The following is a 20,434-nucleotide window of genomic DNA, read 5'->3' on the forward strand; positions in this document are numbered from 1 at the left end:
TTGATCATTGCCTAGTGTTGTACCAATTAGCGTATTCAGCCATGAGAGCCCAACTAAAGCTTTATATACTGCGTTTGTTGATTTGGCTTCAGCATTTGACTCAGTAAAGAGAGACTTTGGCGGCATATTTGACTGTTCCATTCTGGAGAACCCACCACAGGTAGACAACTCACATCCACGTTCTGTAACTGAGTTCAAACATTCAGCTGCAAGTTATTGTGCTGAGTTATGACCAGTGCTGTCCTAACTACACTTACATCCTTCTAAGTCCAATGACTTGAGTGGACTTATAGGGGAGAAACTCTGCTTCTGATGACATGGTAAGCAATGGGAATGGATTGGTGCGCAGAGAATCCATAAAAATTCACCTTAACAAATCAACATGTTTCCTTTCTATTATTTTAGTTAGGGCCGCTTTTACTTCCTTGTTTCTCAAGCTGTAGATGAGCGGGTTGAGCATGGGTGTAACCACCGCATAGAAGAAAGAAAGCATCTTGTCCCGGTTGGAAGAAGCCTCAGCTTTAGGAGTCATGTAAGCAATCATTGTTGTACCAAAGCAGAGAATGACCACTGTCAGGTGAGACGTGCATGTGGAGAAGGCTCTGTGCCGGCCTTCTGCAGAGCGGATGCGCAAGATGGCACGGATTATATACACGTAGGAAAGCACAATTAGACTGCAGGGGATGAACAGGACAAGAACTCCTGACACCATGAGACCAATATCATTAACAAATCGGTCTGAACAAGCCAGATTCATAACAGCAAGGAGTTCACAACAAAAGTGGTTGATGGTGTTGTTGTTACAGAAGCGAAGGCGCATAGTGAATGTAGTATGCACCACAGCATTGGTAAGGCCAAAGAGCCAGGAAGCCGTTATCATCTGGAGGTACACTCTCCTACTCATGATGATCTTGTAGTGCAGAGGATGACAGATAGCCACATATCTGTCATATGCCATAAATGCTAACAGGAAATATTCAATACTACCCAGGAATAAAGCAATATATAGCTGAGCAATGCACCGGTTGAAAGGAATGCTTTTGAGATTCGTCACAATATGGACCAGTGACTGTGGCACCACACTGGTTGTGTAGCCAATGTCCAGGATGGACAGATTGCACAGGAAGAAGTACATGGGTGTGCTGAGTCGTGGATCAATGCAGGTGGCCATGATAATGAGCGTGTTCCCTGCCAGGGTTATGAGGTACATACAGAGGACCACTGCAAAGAGGACCATGTTGGTGCCTCTCTCTCTGGAGAATCCCAGGAGTATGAACTCGCTGATGCATGTCTGATTGCCTTGTTTGATCATCTGAATAATGGCTAAGCTGAGGAAAAGAAATCAAAATTGTAGAGTTAAATATGGATTTCATAATTTCAGATGTCCATTCTTTCCATCTAGAACAGTGGTTTTCAACCTTCCTAATGCTGCAATCCTTTAATACAGTTCCTCATGTTGTGGTGACCCCCAACCCTAACATTTATCCATTTTACAGATGGAGAACACTGATGCAGAGAGTCTTAGGTGATCCCTGTGAAAGGGTTGTTCGACCCCCAAAGGGGTCAATGACCCACAGGTTAACCACTGAACTAGAAGCTGTGGAATCATTTGTAGGTATCCCTTTCACCTTCAAGATTCAAGCAATTAAAGCTTTTAATGTGGTCCACCCACCCAGTGCAAACATGCCTACTGGTTAAGTTCCTGGATTTTGTTTCAAGAATTTGCAGTATCTAATTCAGTCAGTCAGTTTTATTACGGCCATTAGGCCAGCAAAAAAGAGTAGAGAAGAACAAGAAAAAGGAAGAACAATAAACAAAAGAAAAATTGAATTTATACAGAAATCCACGATACAAGTCTATACACAAAAAATATTATCAGCTTGTAGCATTATTACGGTCACCCTCATGTGGTCTGGCTCTTGGTCCCAACATGATTCTTCTCTTACTATATGCCAGCATACAAAATTTAGCTACCTGCTGAGATGTAAGAGAAACTCGGTCTTCCAGCAAAATTCTCACAAGAACTGAATCGGAATTAACTCTAGTTAAATTTCTGTACTGGATAAACAATGGATGAATTAAAGCCTCCCTTTCCCCTTTATGGAGTTCACAATGCAATAAAATATGTAATACAGAGTCCACTTCCCCTGAGTCTCCTATGTCGTGGAATTTTTTGAAATCTGCCCATTAGATTGGCTGATGGAAAAGCGTCAAAACGGGCCCTGGAAAAGGCCCAGCAGCATTTCGTAGATGTTATATTGGACAGGTAAGGGCAGCCGAGGTACCTGTCCAAGATTTTAATGGTTTATATAACACTGGTAACAAGGGGAAGCAGTATCTAATTTAATACACTAACTCTTTTAAAGTGTGTGCATTCTTGTATAGGTGATCTGGTAAACCTGAATCACAAAAACAACAAATAAACCCTGGGTATCAGCTTTATTTAACTGGAGCTATTATTATGTGGAGTTCTGGGTAAAACAGACCAGCAACTATTCATATCCTCCTTTGTCTCATAAATTTTAATTCATTCAAATGGAGTTTTCAGTGGTGGAATTTAGGAAGAGACTTTTTTTGAATGGGAGACCTCCAAGAAATAACAACATGGCTATGCAGAGAAAGCAATGGCAAACCATCCTCTGTGTTTATCTCTTGCACTGAAAATTCTACTGAGCTTCCATAAATTGACTACAACTTGACAGCACTTTACACACAGAGAGAGACTGATGATCTCTAGAATGTCCTGTCATTAACAGCCTTCTACAGGTTTTGCAAATTGAAGACCATGGCTTCCTTTATCGGGTCAATATATTTCATGTTGTGCCACCCTCATTTCCTACTCCCTCCAAGTTTTACTTTAAATACTCCCTAAATATACTGTTGGCAAGATTAACATGAATTCAGTGATTTAGTCTGGCAAGCATTCTGAGATGTATTTCAAGTCAGATATTATGACCTGAGTAGGCCTGGGGAAGAAGACCTCTGAGTGTTTGACATCAAGGCCTGAATCTGCATTATGAATTTTTGGGGGGAGGTTGTATTGATCAGCATCTGTTGGCACATTTTGGCACAGTACAAATGAATAATCGATCTTACCTTGTTCCTTCTCTTCATTTCAAATATTGGAAAGACAAATCAATGTTACCATCATTCCAGAAGCAGTACCAAGGTTGAAGAAAGTAAAGAGATGGGACCAAACACAAACCTACAAATGACAGTAGCTCTGACCTGAAATTGTTCTCAGTATTCTCCTACAAATGGACCTTGAGCTTGTTTAGAGGTTCTAGCAGGGGAGCGCAGCTATCGTATACCCTTGACCAAAGAACGGTACACTCCTCCTATCTGGGATGGTCATCCTCTTCCACCGAGCATGCAGCTTTGGGAGGGATGAACATGGAGCGGTGAGGTAGGTAGGGGACACCTGCCTATCCAGCCGGATCAGCTGAATCAAACCTGGTGATCAATGGGGTGACAGATGTCTTCACGCTAGATCGCCCTTACACCCTACATTCTCAGTATTCTAATTCATAAGGTGGGGCATTTCTGGTTGACGGTAAAGCCATCGATAGTTTTGTAGTATCTCTTTAGTAGATTTTCCTACATGCTGTAGTATTTATAACTTCATGTAGAGCAGCATGGGAAATATACCATGACTTCACATTTCTGATCTAATAATGATCATAGTATCTAAACTGCTAATTCAGATCATTTTCTTATTTTCTTTCTTTCTTTTCAATATCCTTGCCTCTTCTTTTAGCTTCTACTACAGCTACTAAATAAGAAGGAAGAATATGACCTACCAACGCATGAAACACGTTGGCAGTACTTCTGGTCCTTTGTCACTGTTCATCACTCCAGACCATCATTACTTCTTGTTAACCAACATTTCTTCAATAGCTGGTGGCTTTGCTGCACACTGTATGAACAGAAGAAGTGGAACAAGTATTGAAATTCTTATTCGTAAATTTCTTGAATGTTGGCAATGGATAATTTCACACAAGTTTCAGCTTCATAGTAACCCTATGCAAAATAAATGGGTAGTTTTGGGAAGTCCAATTAGTGTCTTGTGTTCTGCAGAAGAGAGTCACCTATTTGGGAGTTGATGATTTTTAACTGTGCAAGTATATTTCAATCCCAGGAGATTAAGGTCTCTGATGAGTCTTCATGTAGTCTTTTAAAGAATAATTACATTCTCCTTTTGGGCTTTTGCTACTGGGAAATGCTTTAAATCAGAGGTGGGATCCAGCAGGTTCTCACAGGTTCTCAAGAGTAGGTTACTAATTATGTGTGTGTGCCGAGAGGGGGTTACTAATTGGTGATTTTGCCACATGATTTTGCCTTAGTTACGCCCCTCCTCTCAGCAGTAGTGCACAGAACTTGAAGCAGTCTAGCAGGAGGTGCACGGACGTGCGTGGCAGCCTGCGCCTGCGTGCATTCGTTTCCCGCCCAAGGACTGGCGCAGCGGCTGCATCCTTGCCACAGCCCCGCCCAGGAATGCCCCACCCAGGAATGCCCAACCACGCCCCTGTTGTGCCTTGCCCAGCCCCATTGGCACTACGCCACAATTTGAATTCCACCACCATGGGAACCTGTTACTAATTTTTTTGGATCCCACCACTGCTTTAAATCTTCAAGAAATATTCATACTGATGTGATTAAAACAGAATAATCCTGAATTTCCTCCCATAATCTTGGATATTTGTCCTATGGAATAGAGGAACAGAAACCTTAACAGACATTTTGTTCTATTTTAGCAGCCAGTGTGGTGTAGTGGAGAACTGAGTTTGATTCTCCACACCTCTACATAAAGCCTGCTGGGTGACCTTGGGCCAGTCATAGCTCTGTTAGATCTCTCTTGGTCCACACAGAGGCAAAGAAATCGAGTCCCAGGTTTCCACCTGGTGACGCTGTTGCAGCGGGGGAGGAAGGAGTGCGATGCCTCCTTCCTGCCGGCTGGCTAAGGCAGTCATGTGACGTGGAACTGCCATGTGACGAGGGCCTGGCAGCCTATAAAGGGCTGCGCCAGAAGTGCTCGGCCTCTTTCAAGGCCAGCTTCAGAGAAGGGATGGAAAAGAGAGGATTTTCCCTCTGGATCCCTTAGTCCACACAGAGGCAAAGAATAGCAAACCACTTCTGAAAGTCTCTTGAAAACCCTACAGGGTCATCATGATTCAGCTGTGATTTGACAACAAAGAAAGAGAGAGCTTTATTTCCTAATGTTGTCTACAGATAGCCATAGTTTTTGATGCACAAATATGGAGGAATGTGGGTTAGCATATATATATGTGTGTCACCTTAGAAAATTAGGTTGCTGCTATGGCTTGGAGTGTGTTTGCCCAACTTTGGCTTGTAGGTCAGTTTCTCCCATCCCTGGTTCAGTTCAGATCTATCTACAGTTATCTATGCTTTAGTTACATCTAGACTGGACCACTGTAATGTACATTACTGGGGTTATCCATTGAGACCCCTTCTACATGGGACAATAAACATGGGTTAAGGACGGAATAAAATCCAGGTTGGGAACATCACATGGATCTTTGTGAAGTCCTCTCTGCATTCCCCCCCCCCCCAAATCCAGGTTTTTCAAGAATCACACTATGTGCAATTCTTTTCTTGTAACGCGCTTCACAGCCACGGCCGAGCAAATGGCCAGGCAGGAGGTGCTTTAGTTGGGCACGCTTCCCTTTTTTATATATCCCAGCTCACATCACTCTGGTATAAAGGGACATATTATGGCTCTGGGGGTTCATTTGTGCCTACCTGCGAAGCCACGCGTTAGTGGAAGGTAAATAAATAAACCCTGCACCTCCGTGCAAAGGAGTACACCCCAGCCAATGCGCTCGCTGTCCATAGGACAGCCAGCCATGCAAGCAGTCCCGGGCAAGGATGGATTAATTTATCCCACCTGCAATGTGCTTTAGATTTACGGTCCAGAAAGGGCCTGAGTCTTCAGAAGCTACATCTATTGTTTTCAAACACACATAAAATAAACTCTAGTATTTTAAAAAAATTAAGCAAGATTTATCAAGGAACATCTTTCCTACTGTAACCCTTGGCACTAATGTGGTCAGCCCCTGATTTCTATCGATTTGCAACACTTGCATAGGACTCAAATTATGAATCAATTCAGAAAAAAATACTGTTAATGTAACCTCAGCTAATGGGTTCTGTGGGGCAGAACTTGGAATGAGTTTGCAACAACATTTTTTTTAAAAAAACAAAATGGTTTACTTTCTTAACATATAACATCAACATATAACATCACACTTAAGGGTCCTGTTCAGGTTGCATTTTCAAGTCCTTATATTTACAGTCTACTGATACTGCCAAGTGCAATTCTTCTTTGCAAGTGGGTTGGCTCCTGAAGACTCCAAGGGCTTGATGAACAGGCTTCAACATGATGAAGGTTTCCTGGAGAACTCTTACCCATTAAAAACATTAAAAAAAACCTTTAACAAGGTGCTAAGGGCTTATACAAATCAAGGTCCGAGTCTGGTAGCCTTGTTTTCTCCAAACTATATGAGCTCTGCAGCCTCCTGCTGTTTTGAGTCTCCAACCCTTTCTGGGTCAACCCATTCTGAGCATGGGGGTTACATTAACAATGCATCCAATCCAATCCAACCACCATACATACAACAAAAAGAAGTTATACAAATAGAAAATTCAATATTGTCCACTTTAAACTACTCTAAAGACAAGGCTTTCAATTTCTGTGCTCTTACATCATGAGTCAGTTTACCAATAGATTTCCTGAGAGTCTCTTTCACCTCTCTGTTCCTCAGACTGTATATGAGGGGATTGACCAAGGGTGTTAGAATGGTGTAAAAAACAGAGAACACTTTGTTTAGCTTCCTCAGATTGTCAGTATTTGGGAGCACATAGACAGTGATTAAAGTCCCATAATAAATTGTGACTACAATAAGGTGAGAAGAACATGTGGAGAAGGCCTTTTTCCTGCCAGTGGCCGATGGGATCTTCAGGATGGCAATGATGATAAATGTGTATGATGTCAGCGTCAATAAAAAGGGAGGCAGGGTGAAGAAGGTTGAGAATATCATTCCCATCCGTTCAAATCTTTGTCCTTCACTGCAAGAGATTCTGGCTACAGGGGTCAGATCACAAAAGAAATGGTCTATTTCGTTAGAGCCACAGAATGCCAACCTTGTCATCAGATACATCATTACAGACATTGCCAGAAATCCGTTAATCCATGAGCCAGATGCCATGTAGAGACAGGCCTTCATATTCATCAGGGTTGCATAATGCAGTGGTTTGCATATTGCTGTGTACCTGTCGTAAGACATCACAGCCAAGAGGCCGCATTCTGTAACTACTAGAGCAGCAAAGAAATAGAATTGGGCAATGCAGCCAGGAATGGAAATGGTTTTCTCTCCAGTCAGGAAACTGACAAGAAGTCTGGGCAAGATGGTTGACGTGTAGAAGGTCTCCAAGCAGGACAGATTCCCAAGGAAAAAATACATGGGAGTGTGAAGGTTATGGTTTAATACAACTAGAATTATGATGAGAATGTTGCCGACCATGGTAAAGATATAAATCACTAGAAACAGAAGAAAAAGGACCATGTCCAGATGCTGAAGATCACCAAATCCTAGAAGAATTAATTCTGTAACGTTGGTTTGACTCCCTCTGTCTCCAACAGCCATTTTAATTTTGTTTCTAGAGAAAGGAAACATTAGAGAATTCAGTGCATTTTTGACCACTGGCAATTACCACATAAACCATGGGTGTTAATTTCATACAATGGTATTGTTTATGGTGTTGGTGTATTCCAGTGGTGGCGAACCTATGGCACGTGTGCCAGAGGTGGCACTCAGAGCCCTCTCTGTGGGCATGCACAAACAGAGTGCCCCACACCCACATCTAGGCTGGCCTGGGCCACCGGGCTCGATTATTAGCATTAAACCTAAGACCTAGTTTTGGGGAAGCAGTGTAGGTAACCGTGTTAAGCGCTGTTAAACCCCACTAATTTTCATGTGAAGATATAAAACACGATCCTTTACCTGGGAGTAAGCTTGGTTGCTGGCAATGGGGCTTGTTTCTGAGTAAACCCTCCTAGGATCGTGATTCACCCATTGGAAGAGTTGCTCGGTTGCTTCAAAGCAAAGCTACCAACTACCAGCAAGCTTACTCCTGAGTAACGCACACCTCGGAGCCAACTGTTTTTTCTAAACTAAAACCTCAGTATTCAAGTTAAATTGCTGTGCTGGCACTTTGCGATAAATAAGAAGGTTTGGGGTTGCAATTTGGGCGTTCCGTCTCGAAAAGGTTCGCCATCACTGGTGTATTCTCTTTCTCTGGGCCTATCTTTAGATAGATGCTTTATGAAACAGTAAGCAGCAATGTGACAATGTAAAGACAACTGCACCTGTAGGTCTGTGTTTGTCTCTGAAAAACACCTTTTCCAAATTTTAACCGTTTAACTACTTGACTTCAATTGGTGGTATTGAATGAAATTGCAGAGGCTTTGCATTTGTAACATGAATTGTGGAGAGTCAGTTCATCATGTCCTTCACCATTGCCCTTTATATAATTCAGCTGGGGGAAAGTTCCTGGCACCTTTGCTGATTGATAGCAGCATTCTTACAGACCAACGGAAAACCCTCCTCCTTCTGGACAATGGCTGAAGAGAAGTCTTAGAGTTGATTGCCAGGTTCCTCAGTATTTTACTTGCAAGGCATTTTATTCTGTTTTTACTCTATCGTATTAGAGGGTTTTTAAATATATACATTGTTTTATGCTGTTCTATAAATTTGTATCTTTTAAAATCATGTATAATTGTTGTTATTTGAATATTAAAGGTTTCAATTCAGTAATTGCAGGTAGCAAATACATATATTTTGGTCAGTTATGGACAGTTTTACCATTCTATTTTTACACTGCTGTTGAGCACAGATATGGTTTTTTCAGTAACCCCCAAACTTCGTGATCCATGTCGTTGAACATGGCACATCATCCTGTCACACTGTACTCTTTAGGGAAATCTCAGCTATAGTGGCACTGGCTCAGTTCAAGGAACAACGGTTCAAAGATTCACTCTGCCTGGAAGCTCACCAGTTGCTTGGTGTAGTTAATCTGTCAGTCCAGCCTACCTCAGAGAGTTGGCCAAGGCTCTTTCAAGTGAGAGTGCTATCCGTACATCATTCAACAAGTTACAGCTGGCACACAGTAGTTTGGGGACCTAAGAAACACTTCCTTTCATCCCTCTGGCAAAATGTGGACCATGTGCCTGTATTTTTATAACAAGGGCTTGGCACATATCTGTTTGTAAATGGCATGTGACCAGGAGGCTGTGTATCTCAGGTCCCACCCTGCTAATAATCAGTGATGCCTCTGCAGTAAATTGGCACCCCCACTAATAGCAGCCATCGAGTCACCGGTGGCGGCCATTGCGGCAGAGGTGAGCGACACAAGGCAAAGAGGAGGGGGACATTCAGCTCATAGGGCGCAGTTGCAGGGAGCTGCAATGATTGGCCCAAGCTGAAAAAGGCGGGAGCAGCAAGATGCATAAAAGCACCATGCCCTGAGCCTCGGCCTTCTTGTCTAGCCGAGGCTCAAGAACGATGTGACCCACCCACCCACCCACCCTCCCTAGCTGCAATTGTTAATAGTTGGCTTGTTGTAATGGTTTATTGCATAACTTTACTTTGTTGCAGCCTGGCGGGTTGGCAATGGAATCGCAACATCTGGGGGGAGAAGCCGAGCCAGGTGGCCGGTCTTCTCCATGACTTGTGCCCTTAATGAAGGGCCGGAGGGGCGGGCCGGTAAGCAAGCCAGTAGGCTTAGCTGGTGCCCGACACCCCAGAAGGTGCGGGTGGGGCAGGCCGGTAGGCAAGCCGGTAGGCTTAGCCGGTGCCCGCTACCCCCAGCAGGAAGGGTTGACACCAAGGGGTATCCACCCCGGTGGCTCCTGGCTTCCTGCCCAATGCCCCCAATGGAGATTGGGGAAGGCATGATGTTGCGATCCATCTGTCTGCCCAGCTTCTTAAGTGTTTTGATGTTTGCTAATTAATAAATTGGGCTGCGGCCCAATCTATTTCCAAGCTTTGGTTTGATGTGTTTATTTGCCGGGGAAGGGTCTACACCATCTGCACGCAATTATTCTACCCCAGAAATTATATGAATGGTAAAGAAATAGTAATAGTAGTTTATTATTACGGCCCTTAGGCTAGCCAAGTAGAGTTGTCTTTTATACCTCACTTTTCTAACCTGAACGGAGTCTCAATGTGGCTTACAAACTTCTTTCCTTCCTCTCCCTACAACAGACACCTTGTGAGGTAAGAGGGGTTGAGAGAGTTCTGAAAGAACTGTGACTGGCCCAAAGTCTATTGGACTTTGGGCAATAGAAGTTTAATTCCTCTGTTTTGTTTGCTCACTGGTTACATATAGCCTCAGAGAAGTGACTGTTTTCAAGAAGAGGGAATCACCTAGGTTCCCTTCACATAGCAAATTACAGTTCTTAATTTATTAAATGGGAAGAATTTTCTGATACCATTTTAAATCAAAAAATTACATCTCATTTGGTTAAGAGACATTACTTACCCATAGAATATTTTGGAGATATCTCATTCTACTATCAGTTGTAAAATGAAAACTCTGGTTACTCTTGTGCTCTCCTCTGTCTTTTCTGTTTCTGATCTTCTTTTAGCTTACCTGTAACACAAAGAATTGTGCCCCATCTGCCTTCTCTGCAGGGGCAGCTATTGCTCCTTTTCTACATTTCTTTTATAGGTACCAGTAAAGATGCTTTTCTCTTCTGATTAAGACACCTCCTACCATTCCCCTTTGTTTTGATTTTGTGTATGTGTTTGTGTTTGTAGAGGAATCTGAGAAAACATTGCCAAGGAAGTTAATTGTGTTGTTTTGCATCCTTGAAACGAGGACCCAACCCCCCAAGGTCATGTTGTAAAAAGAATCACTCTAATGGGAATCAATTCAAAATATTTATGTTGAAGTTCCTTGTGGAAAGTGCCATTAAAATCCCAGGTGAGTTATGGCACAGCCAAATTATGGAAAAGCCATTGGGTTTTCAAAGCAAGAGATGAACAGAGGTAGTTTACTAGTAGCTGCTTCTGTGAATCTTCGTAGTCTTCTTCGTAGTCTTCCATTTCTGTTTCAGAGGCCAGATCTGTTGAGACAGAGTTAGCTTGGGTCATTCAAGTCACAGAATTTAGACTCTTAGAGTATTAATTACCTGCCTTTCCACTAATTTCATCAGGCATTTGGAGTTCAAATAGTGTGTGATTATAAAGATTCTTATAGTATTAATTGCCTGCCATTCCACTAATTTCATCAGGAATATGGAGTTCAAATATTATGTAATTATAAGAGAATAAAGTCTCAAACAGGTTTTGTGTATGTGTAGGGTTGCCAAACTCCGGTTGGTGACTGGAGATCTCCCCCTATTACAACTTATCTCCAGGCAAAAGAGATAAGTTCCCCGGAGAAAATGGCCACTTGGAAGGATATATTCTATGGCATTATACCCTGCTGAGGCATTTCCCCTCATTATGTTTAAAATGTGCAGACAGGTTTGATTCTGAGACTGCTCTTTTTTTTTAGCTGATGAAATGACCCTGGAACTTGTGGGAGAATGCTCTCTGTTGAGAAGCTGCATGTTGCATGTGCAGCCTCCCAGTTAGGGTTGCCAATCTTTAGGTGGGACCTGGAGATATTTAGATGACAGAAAATGTCTGCTTTGGAAGGTAGACTACATGGCATTGTACCATAATTGAGGTCCCTCTTCTCCCCTGACCCTGCCCTCTCCAGACTCCATCCCCAACTTTTCAGGAATTTCCCAATTCAGAACAGGAAGCCCTAATCCCAAGAGAGGAGCAAAATATGTATGTTTATATTTATGTTGTTAGCTTCCCCAGATGTGGAAGCAGGGAGGCAACCTGTGTGTGCGTGTGTGTGTGTGTGTGTGTGTATACATAGATGACAGACAGACAGACAGACAGACAGACAGACTAGATGGTAGATGGATGGATGGATGGATGGATGGATGGATGGATGGAGGGAGGGATGGATGGAGGGAGGGAGGGATGGATGGAGGGAGGGATGGATGGAGGGAGGGATGGAGGGAGGATGGTGGATGGATGGATGGATGGATGGATGGATGGATGGATGGATGGATGGATGGATGGATGGATGGATGGATGGATGGGTGGGTGGGTGGGTGGGTGGGTGGGTGGATGATGGACGGACGGACGGACGGACGGACGGACGGACGGACGGACGGACGGACGGACGGACGGACGGACGGACGGACGGATGGATGGATGGATGGATGGATGGATGGATGGATGGAGAGAGCCAGGATGGAGAGCCAGGATGGAGAGCCAGGATGAATGAATGGATGAAGGCAGGATGAAGGCAGGGATGAATGGATGGATAGAAGATGAATGAGAATGAGGAATGATTGGTGTGAATGAGACAGAATATGAGCCGGATAGATGAATGAGATAAGATGAGATGGATGGATGGAGAAACAGATAGATGGTGACAGACAAGACAGACAAAGACAGACATGAACAAGACAGTTAAAGACACTGAACAGATGATAGAGCTCTCTCCTGCAGTCCCAAGTCATTCCAGAAGACCTTTCTCCCTCACAAAGTGGGTCATGATTAGAGTTGCTTCACTTGCAATTTTTACATTGGAGTTTCTACTTGACCTTGTGTAAAATGTAACAATTAGTTTCCTTTTGAAGAGGATAATTGATTAAGCTGGTGAAGACCAAGTTCTTGACAAAATTAAGAGAAGACAACAGGGAAAAAACACTTTAAAAAGGGACAACTTGAATTGGTTTCAGAAGCAGAATCTCTGTTACACAGGTAGTGTTCTTTTATCTCTACAACCTTTCTCTATGAGTTGCACTTTCCTGCCAAAAAAACCAAAAACAGCACCAGAGCAAACTTTCACAAGGATTTATGAATTTCAGTTTAATTAATGGTTAGTTGTACATGGAGGTCCCTGTAGGGAACAAAAACCCTATTAGTGCAAATAAAAAAGACTCAAATAAACAAAAATAATTCAATAGAACTTCTGTTGAGAATTACTGTAATCTGTATTACTATGCATTCATATGTGGTTTTGCACTCCATAAAGGAGCTCATGTCTACAGTGAAGTCAGCTGATTTAAGCCAAGACTTTCTAACTAGATTTCTCCTGTCTTTCAGCTGATAACAATAAATCTGGGAAACTGTTTTTTTAAAAAAAACATAGCACAAAACAATCTTTAAAATGGAGTCCAAAATGCATGAGAGCTAATTTTGTAAAAAAAAAAAAAAAGCAATCTGAGGGGGGAAACCCCAAATCAATGTAGCTTCCAAATCCAATTGAAGTAAATCATTGTAATGAACAGCAATCACAGAATGGAAAAACTGAATAAAATAGTCCTTCTGAATTTTTCTGGTCATTCTCTCATCCCCCCGCCCCTCCCCCCCAACACACACATTCACAAAGAAATCCTTTTTTTTTCTTTGCTGAAGAATTTTAATAAGGTTTCACTGGCATACATCACAGTGGTTTTCTAATTTTGCTGCTGAACTCCTGAAGAACGAGATAAACCGTACATTTAAAAGCATACATATAACAATTATAGCAAGCACACCTATGCCTTCATTTCGAATACAGTTTGTCCATTAAGATTCTTTTCATAGCACTTTTTACATCCTTGTTTCTCAAGGTATAGATCAAAGGGTTTAACATGGGTGTAACAATGCTGTAAAGGACAGAAATTATTCTGTCTTTGTCTAATGAATAAGTTGACACCGGCCGGACGTAAGTGAAGATGGCGCTCCCATAATACATGAGGACAATAGTCATGTGTGAGGCACAAGTGGAAAATGCTCTGTGTCTCCCTTCAGTAGAGCTTATCTTCAGGATCGTGGAGATAATGTAGACGTAGGACAGAACTATGCAGACAAGTGGGGCCCATCCTATGAAGACCGAAAGCACAAGAAGAACGATTTCATTGAGGGTGGTGTCCCCACAGGAAAGGTTCAGGAGGGGAGGGATATCACAAAAGAAGTAGCTGAGTTCATTGGCCCCACAGAAAGGTAGGCAGAAAATGAAATAAGTGTGAAAAGCAGAATTGAGAAAACCACTTGCCCAGGAGGCACCAGCCAACTGGAGGCAAAGTTCTTTTCTCATCATGGCTGTATAATGCAATGGGTGACAGATAGCTACAAAACGATCATAGGCCATGGCTGCCAGAAGAATACACTCAGTCCCCACAAAGGAGACAAAGAAGTACAACTGAATGACACAACCAGCATATGTGATTCTCTTCCTCTCAGACAGCAGGTGCACCAGCATCTGAGGGACATTAGTGGTGGTATAACAGATATCCAAAAAGGAGAGGTTCCCTAGGAAGAAGTACATGGGTGTGCGAAGCTGAGGGTCCAGGCAAGCAACGGTAATGATAGAGATGTTCCCCACCAGAGTACAGACGTAAGTGGTGAGAAAGACAAAGAAAAGCAGCAGCTGAAGATCTTGTAGACTGGAGAACCCCAAGATGAGGAATTCAGTCAGAGCTGTTTCATTCACACTTGTTTTGGAGCACTTCCACGCTTCCATCTGGTCAATGAGAAAAAATGGACCAATTGTTATGCTGCTGCAAACGAGTGACTTCCTCTTTAATTCATCTTTAAGCCTGTATTCTACACGCTCGTGCATTATTAAGACCAAATATAAATAGTTTGAAAGATATCGAGTAGGCATGTAGCATTCTTAAGGTTTCCTGAAGCTGCGTTCTAATTTTTTTTACCCATCCATTTCCATAGTACCTATTTTTCAGTAAACAGTGATGTTTTCCTGGTCCATTCCTTTTCAATCAGAAAAGGCCACTTGATGTATTTTATCTGGATTCATGACCATTCATTCCCAGAATTCATCTACAGCCTGAACAATAGCAATTTCAAAATCAAAATATCCATTATTAACATTCAGCCTAGCAGAACATGCCTTTTTGTGTGTGTACCTGTGAGATCTCTGCATTTTAGTGGAGGGGGGTGCATGTATGGAAATAGAAATATTTATTTGAAGTGAGTACCCATAGTCACTTGCAATGCTTCTTTGGCTTAAAAATAGTCCATCTCTAATCACAATAATGACAGCAGTTGATTCTGCGCACTGCCAAGTCCATGATGCAAAGTGAATTAATAAAACTTAGATGTTCAACCAGTGTGAACGGCACAAAATGACTATCAAAATATTAGCATAAATGAATGTTCAGCCAAGCAAAAGCATAGCCTTTCTGAAATACAGAGGTACACATGGAATTATAACAGACAGCTAGTGAGGTAGATGGGGGTGAATAAAATCTGAGAGAGCTGTGACCAGCCCAAAGTCACCCAGCAGGTTCCATGTGTAGTAATGGGGAAACAAACTTGATTTCCCAGATTAGAGTCTGCCACTCTTAACCACTGCACCATGCTGATCAAAGCTCCCTTCATTGGCTATCTGATGAAAAGAGTATTGCAACATGAAAGCTCATACCCTGAAAATGTGCTACTGGACTGATTTGTGGGACTTGTCTGCAAATGTTTATCCTGCAGTTTAATTTTGTTAATCTTTAAATTGCCACTGGACCAATGATGGCATTGCTGCAACGAAGATGGCTACACCTAAAGTTGCCCCCTCCAGGTGGAGTCTGGAAACCTAGAATTACATTTCCTCTCCATACTACGGAGATCAGTTATCCTGGAGAAAGTGACTACTTTGTAGCATGGACTGTATTGTGTTTACTCTGCTGAGGTCCATCCCCTATACAAACCCTATCTTCTTCAGGATCTCCTCCCAGGTCTCCAGGAATTTTCTCACATAAAGTGTGAGATAGAAGCAAGAATGGCACATACCAAGTCCAAGGTTCATCTAGTCCCACGCTGTAATTTAAATACTCAGTTACTGAGTAAACCATCATAAATCTTTGGTGTTTAGAAGGTGTTTCAAGAGACAGTCTCTCAGATCTTATACCTTGTGTAAGCTCATGTTCCTGTTTTGCTCAGCTTTGCATGCTTTCCCCAAGATGTTGCAGAACAATCACTTTCAGATACCACATGAGATTTAGTGACTAATGAGTGTCTACTGCATGGATGCCAAACAGCTTGCAATGCTTTTGATAATGATCCAGACCTTTAGTTGCATCTGTATGCCATTGCCTACTTTGTTAGTGTAACCTCTAACTGTGGGTTCTGTGGGGCAGAACTTGGAAGGAGTTGCAAAGAACTAAATTTTAAAACAAAATGGTTTACTTCCTTAACAAATAACACTTTTAACATTAACATTTAACATTAACAATTTATAGTCCTTCTAGGTTGCATTTCAAGTCCTTATCTTGACAATCTACTGATAAATGCCAAGTCCAATTCTTCCTGCTGATGGTTGGCTTATGAAGACTTCAGAGGCTTGGTGTATGGGATTCAAGATGATGAAGGTCCCCAAATGAACTCCCATCAATTACATACATAGCAAGCCCTGAAACAATAAATTCTTAAACAAGGTGTTAAGAGCTTATAAAGAATTAAATCTTTAATTAAACCAGCCTGGTAGCCTTGCTTTCTCCAACTTCACCAGTTTTTGCAGCCTTCTGCTGCTTTGAGTCTCCACCCCCTTTCTGGGTCAACCCATTCTGAACATGGTTACATTACCATGATAAAATTTAATATGAATACATATTTCTAGAAGCAAGATTTGTTTTGTTCCTTGACTCAACTTCATACAAATGATTGAAACTCAATTGTTTTATTAGTCCCCCCCCCCCACTGGTTTTCCCTACTAGTCTCAAAGGCTCATTCCGCACATGCAGAATAATGCACTTTCAAGCTGCTTTCAGGGCTCTTTGAAGCTGTGCGGAATGGCAAAAACAGTTGTGAAAGCAGCTTGAAAGTGCATTTTTTTGCGTGTGCGGAATGAGCCAAAGTGTTTTCCAACATCCATTAAAACAAAAATATAAAACATTGCAGATAATGTTTTTAAAATACCATTTAAGATTAAGATATAAACAGCATAAAACTACCACAGGTTGTTAGTCAGTTTATACATGGGTTCCACCTTCTGTTGTACTTTTACTGTTTAGTTTAGTGGTACTCCGATCAGGGAAAACAAGAAAAGGGGAAGGGAAAAGGCAATGGGAAAATAGAGGGAGAATTGGGGAAAAAGTAAAAGGAAGGGAAAAACAGGGAGAAATAAAAGGGAGAGGAAAAGGTGATGAAAGATTGAAAAGAGGGCAAGGGGGAAAGGGGGACGGGAAGGGCAGGCTATTGGTTTATCACTGTAGCTAGCCTCATTCATATTCCTGGTGGAACAGCTTTGTCTTAGAGGGCCTGCAGAATTACATTAGATCCCACAGGGCATTGCTCTCCCTAAACAGAGCTTTCCACCAGGAAGAGGTCAGACCTTAAAGGCCCTGACCCTGGTCAAGGCTAGCCAGACTTCCCTTGGGCCATGGATTTTTGTTTGCTGAATGCATTGATTTTTGAGGGACTTAACAGAAGAAGTAGTCCTTTAGACATGTTGGCCCTTGCCCATTCAGAGCCTTAAAGATTAACACCAAAACCTTGAACCTGGCCTGGTACTTTACCTGGAGCTAATGCATCTGGAAAAGCACTGGTTGGATATGTATGCAAGAAGGGATCCACAAGTTACTGTTTTTTGGACCAGCTGGAGCTTCCAGATCAAAGTCAAAGGTAGCCCTGCATAGAACAAGTTGTGGTAATCTAATCAAGAGGTGACACTTAATATGGATCTCTGTAGCTAGGTTGGCCAGGGACAGGTAAGGTGCCAATTGATTTGCACTGTGCAGATCCTAAAATGCCATGTGGTAAATGTGTGTTGTCTGAGCCTCCATTGATAAGGAGGCATCCAGTTACACACCTAGGATCTTCACAGTTTGTGCAGTGTTAAGTTGTGCATCATCCAGAGCCAGCCCTGGCCCCTGCCACCCCAATTACAGAACTTCCATCTTTGTTGGATTCAGTTGCAATTGATTCTCTTTCAACCTCTCCACCACAGCCCCTAAGCAACTGGCCACAGCATCTGCAGCAGAGTCCGGTGGCTGTCCATTAGCAGATACAGTTGGGTGTCGACAGCATATTGATGACCCCACAACTTAAACCTCCAGATTAAGTCAGCAAGAGGGTGCATATAGATATTAAATAACATCAGTGAGAAAATTGCCCCTTGAGGGACTCAGCACACCATTGCAAACCTCTATCTCCTACCTCAAAGCCATTGGAAGGACAGTCTAAAAATTCCAATGTCGGCAATGCGGTTGGTCAAGATTTCATAGCTGACCAGGTTGAACGTTGCTGTCAGATAAGTGACAGCAGTGCCAACCTGCTTCATTCTCCACACCTCCAGATAAAGCCTGCTGGGTGACCTTGGGCCTGCCAAAGTTCTCTTAGGTCTCTCTTGGCCCACACAAAGAATAGCAAACCACCTCTGAAAGCAGAGGTGGGATCCAGCAGGTTCTCACAGGTTCCCGAGAGTAGGTTACTAATTATTTGTGTGTGCCGAGAGGGGGTTACTACTTGGTGATTTTGCCACATGATTTTTGCCTTAGTTACGCCCCTTTTCTCAGCAGTAGCACGCAGAACTTGAAGCAGTCTAGCAGGAGGTGCACCAGCGTGTGTGGCAGCCTGCTCCTGCGTGCATTCGTTTCCCGCCCAAGGACCAGCGCAGCGGCTGCGTCCTTGCCACAACCCCGCCCAGGAATGCCCCACCCCCAGAATGCCCGGTCACACCCCCATCATTTCCCACCCAGTCCCATTGGCGCTACGCCACAGTTTGAATCCCACCACCATGGGAAGCTGTTTCTAAAATTTTTGGATCCCACCACTGTCTGAAAGTCTCTTGACTGGAAAACATAGCCTACAGGGTCACCATAAGTCAGCTGTGATTTGATAACAAAGAGAGAGAGAGCTTTATTTCCCAATGAGTTATGTTGTCTACAGGTAGTTATGTTGTCTACAGATCTATCTCATGCAAAAATATGCAGGTATGCGGGTTAGCATATATGGGAGTCACTTTAGAAAATTAGCTATGGCTTGGAATGTGTTTGCCCAACTTCAGCTTGTATGTCAGTTTCTCCCATTCCTGTTTCATCTCAGAGATATCCACAGTGATCAGTGCTTTAGTTACAGCTAGACTGGACCACTGCAGTGTATGTTACTGGGGCTATCCTTTAAGTGTTCAGAAGCTACATTTATTGCAGAACTCTGTAACAGGGCCAGACAATAGAAATTTATGTCCTCAGTACTACAACAAATAGCAGCCATCGATTCACCGGTTGCAGCCATTGCGGCAGGGGTGAGCAAACCAAAGGCAAAGAAAAGGGAGCTTGCAGCTCAAAAGGCGCTAAAATTGTAGGGAGCTGCATTGATTGGCCCGAGCTGGAAAGGCGGGAGGAGCAAACACATAAAAGTGCCACACCCCGATCCTCGGCCTTCTTGGCTTGCCGAGGATCAAGAGCGCCGTGACCTACCCACCCTCCCTAGTCTCAATGGTTGTTAGTTGACTTGTTAGAATGTTTATCGCAATAATTGTACTTGTCTCAGCCCGGCGGGTTGGCAAGGGGAATCGCAACATCTGGGGGGGAGAAGCCGAGCCGGGCGGCCAGTCTTCTCCATGGGGGTGGGGCCGGTAAGGAAGCCGGTAGGCTTAGCTGGTGCCCGCCACCCCAGCAGGTGGGGGTGGGGCAGGCCGGAAGGCAAGCCAGTAGGCTTAGCCGGTGCCTGCTACCCCAGCAGGAAGGGTTGAAGCCAAGGGGTCTCCACCCCAGGGGCTCCCAGCTTCCTGCGCAATGCTCCAATGGAGATTGGGGACAGCATGATGTTGTGACCTGTTTGTCTGCCCAGCTTCTTAAGTTTAATGTTGTTTACCAGTTAATAAATTGGGCTGCGGCCCAATCCATTTCCAAACTCTGGTTTGGTGTGTTTATTTGCCGGGGAAGGGTCTACACCATCTGCACGCAATTACACTGGCAGCTGATCTGCTCCTTAGCCAAATTCTGGGTGGTGATTTTGTCCTTTAAAGCTTTACATGACTACAGGGTATCTATCTGAAGGATAATTCAGATCACAGGGAAAAGCCTTCCTGACCATCCCACTAATCAAAGAAGCTCATCTGTTGGGCATATACAATAAAGTCTTTTCAGTGGTGGCCCCACAATTAGGGAACACCCCCTCTTGCCCCTCACTGTCAATCTTCAGGAGGCAGTTGAAGATGGTTTTCCTTAGGACTGCATTTTTATTGGCCTAGCGTTTATTACTGGCAGCCTGACTGGAGTTTTAATCTGTAACTTTCTTGGATTTTATAATTTTTTAATTGTGTTTTTCATAATGTTTTATATACATCCAATCCAACCACCATATATACAACAAAAAGAAGTTATAAAAATAGAAATTTCAAT

At 43.1% G+C, this 20,434-nt stretch overlaps 3 protein-coding genes across 3 annotated transcripts; all 3 read right to left on the bottom strand.

Annotated features, from left to right (window-relative positions):
• Positions 1 to 364: 364 nt before the first annotated feature.
• Positions 365 to 1,312, bottom strand: LOC125444184 (olfactory receptor 2G3-like). Its single transcript, XM_048516621.1, has one exon. It carries the CDS (start codon positions 1,310 to 1,312, stop codon positions 365 to 367), a length of 948 nt encoding a protein of 315 aa, XP_048372578.1.
• A 5,371-nt stretch (positions 1,313 to 6,683) lies between these two features.
• LOC125444185 (olfactory receptor 11A1-like) lies at positions 6,684 to 7,664 on the bottom strand. The gene has a single exon (XM_048516622.1). It carries the CDS (start codon positions 7,662 to 7,664, stop codon positions 6,684 to 6,686), a length of 981 nt encoding a protein of 326 aa, XP_048372579.1.
• Positions 7,665 to 13,641: 5,977 nt separating this feature from the next.
• LOC125444186 (olfactory receptor 5V1-like) lies at positions 13,642 to 14,700 on the bottom strand. Its single transcript, XM_048516623.1, has one exon. It carries the CDS (start codon positions 14,698 to 14,700, stop codon positions 13,642 to 13,644), a length of 1,059 nt encoding a protein of 352 aa, XP_048372580.1.
• Between the last annotated feature and the right edge of the window lie 5,734 nt (positions 14,701 to 20,434).

This window comes from Sphaerodactylus townsendi, linkage group LG15, assembly GCF_021028975.2.
Source record: "Sphaerodactylus townsendi isolate TG3544 linkage group LG15, MPM_Stown_v2.3, whole genome shotgun sequence".
Taxonomy (NCBI): Eukaryota; Metazoa; Chordata; class Lepidosauria; order Squamata; family Sphaerodactylidae; genus Sphaerodactylus; species Sphaerodactylus townsendi.

Excerpts from the sequence above, each read along its gene's own strand:
- LOC125444184 (XM_048516621.1), bottom strand. The coding sequence starts at position 1,312 with ATGATCAAACAAGGCAATCAGACATGCATCAGCGAGTTCATACTCCTG.
- LOC125444186 (XM_048516623.1), bottom strand. The coding sequence starts at position 14,700 with ATGCACGAGCGTGTAGAATACAGGCTTAAAGATGAATTAAAGAGGAAG.
- LOC125444185 (XM_048516622.1), bottom strand. The coding sequence starts at position 7,664 with ATGGCTGTTGGAGACAGAGGGAGTCAAACCAACGTTACAGAATTAATT.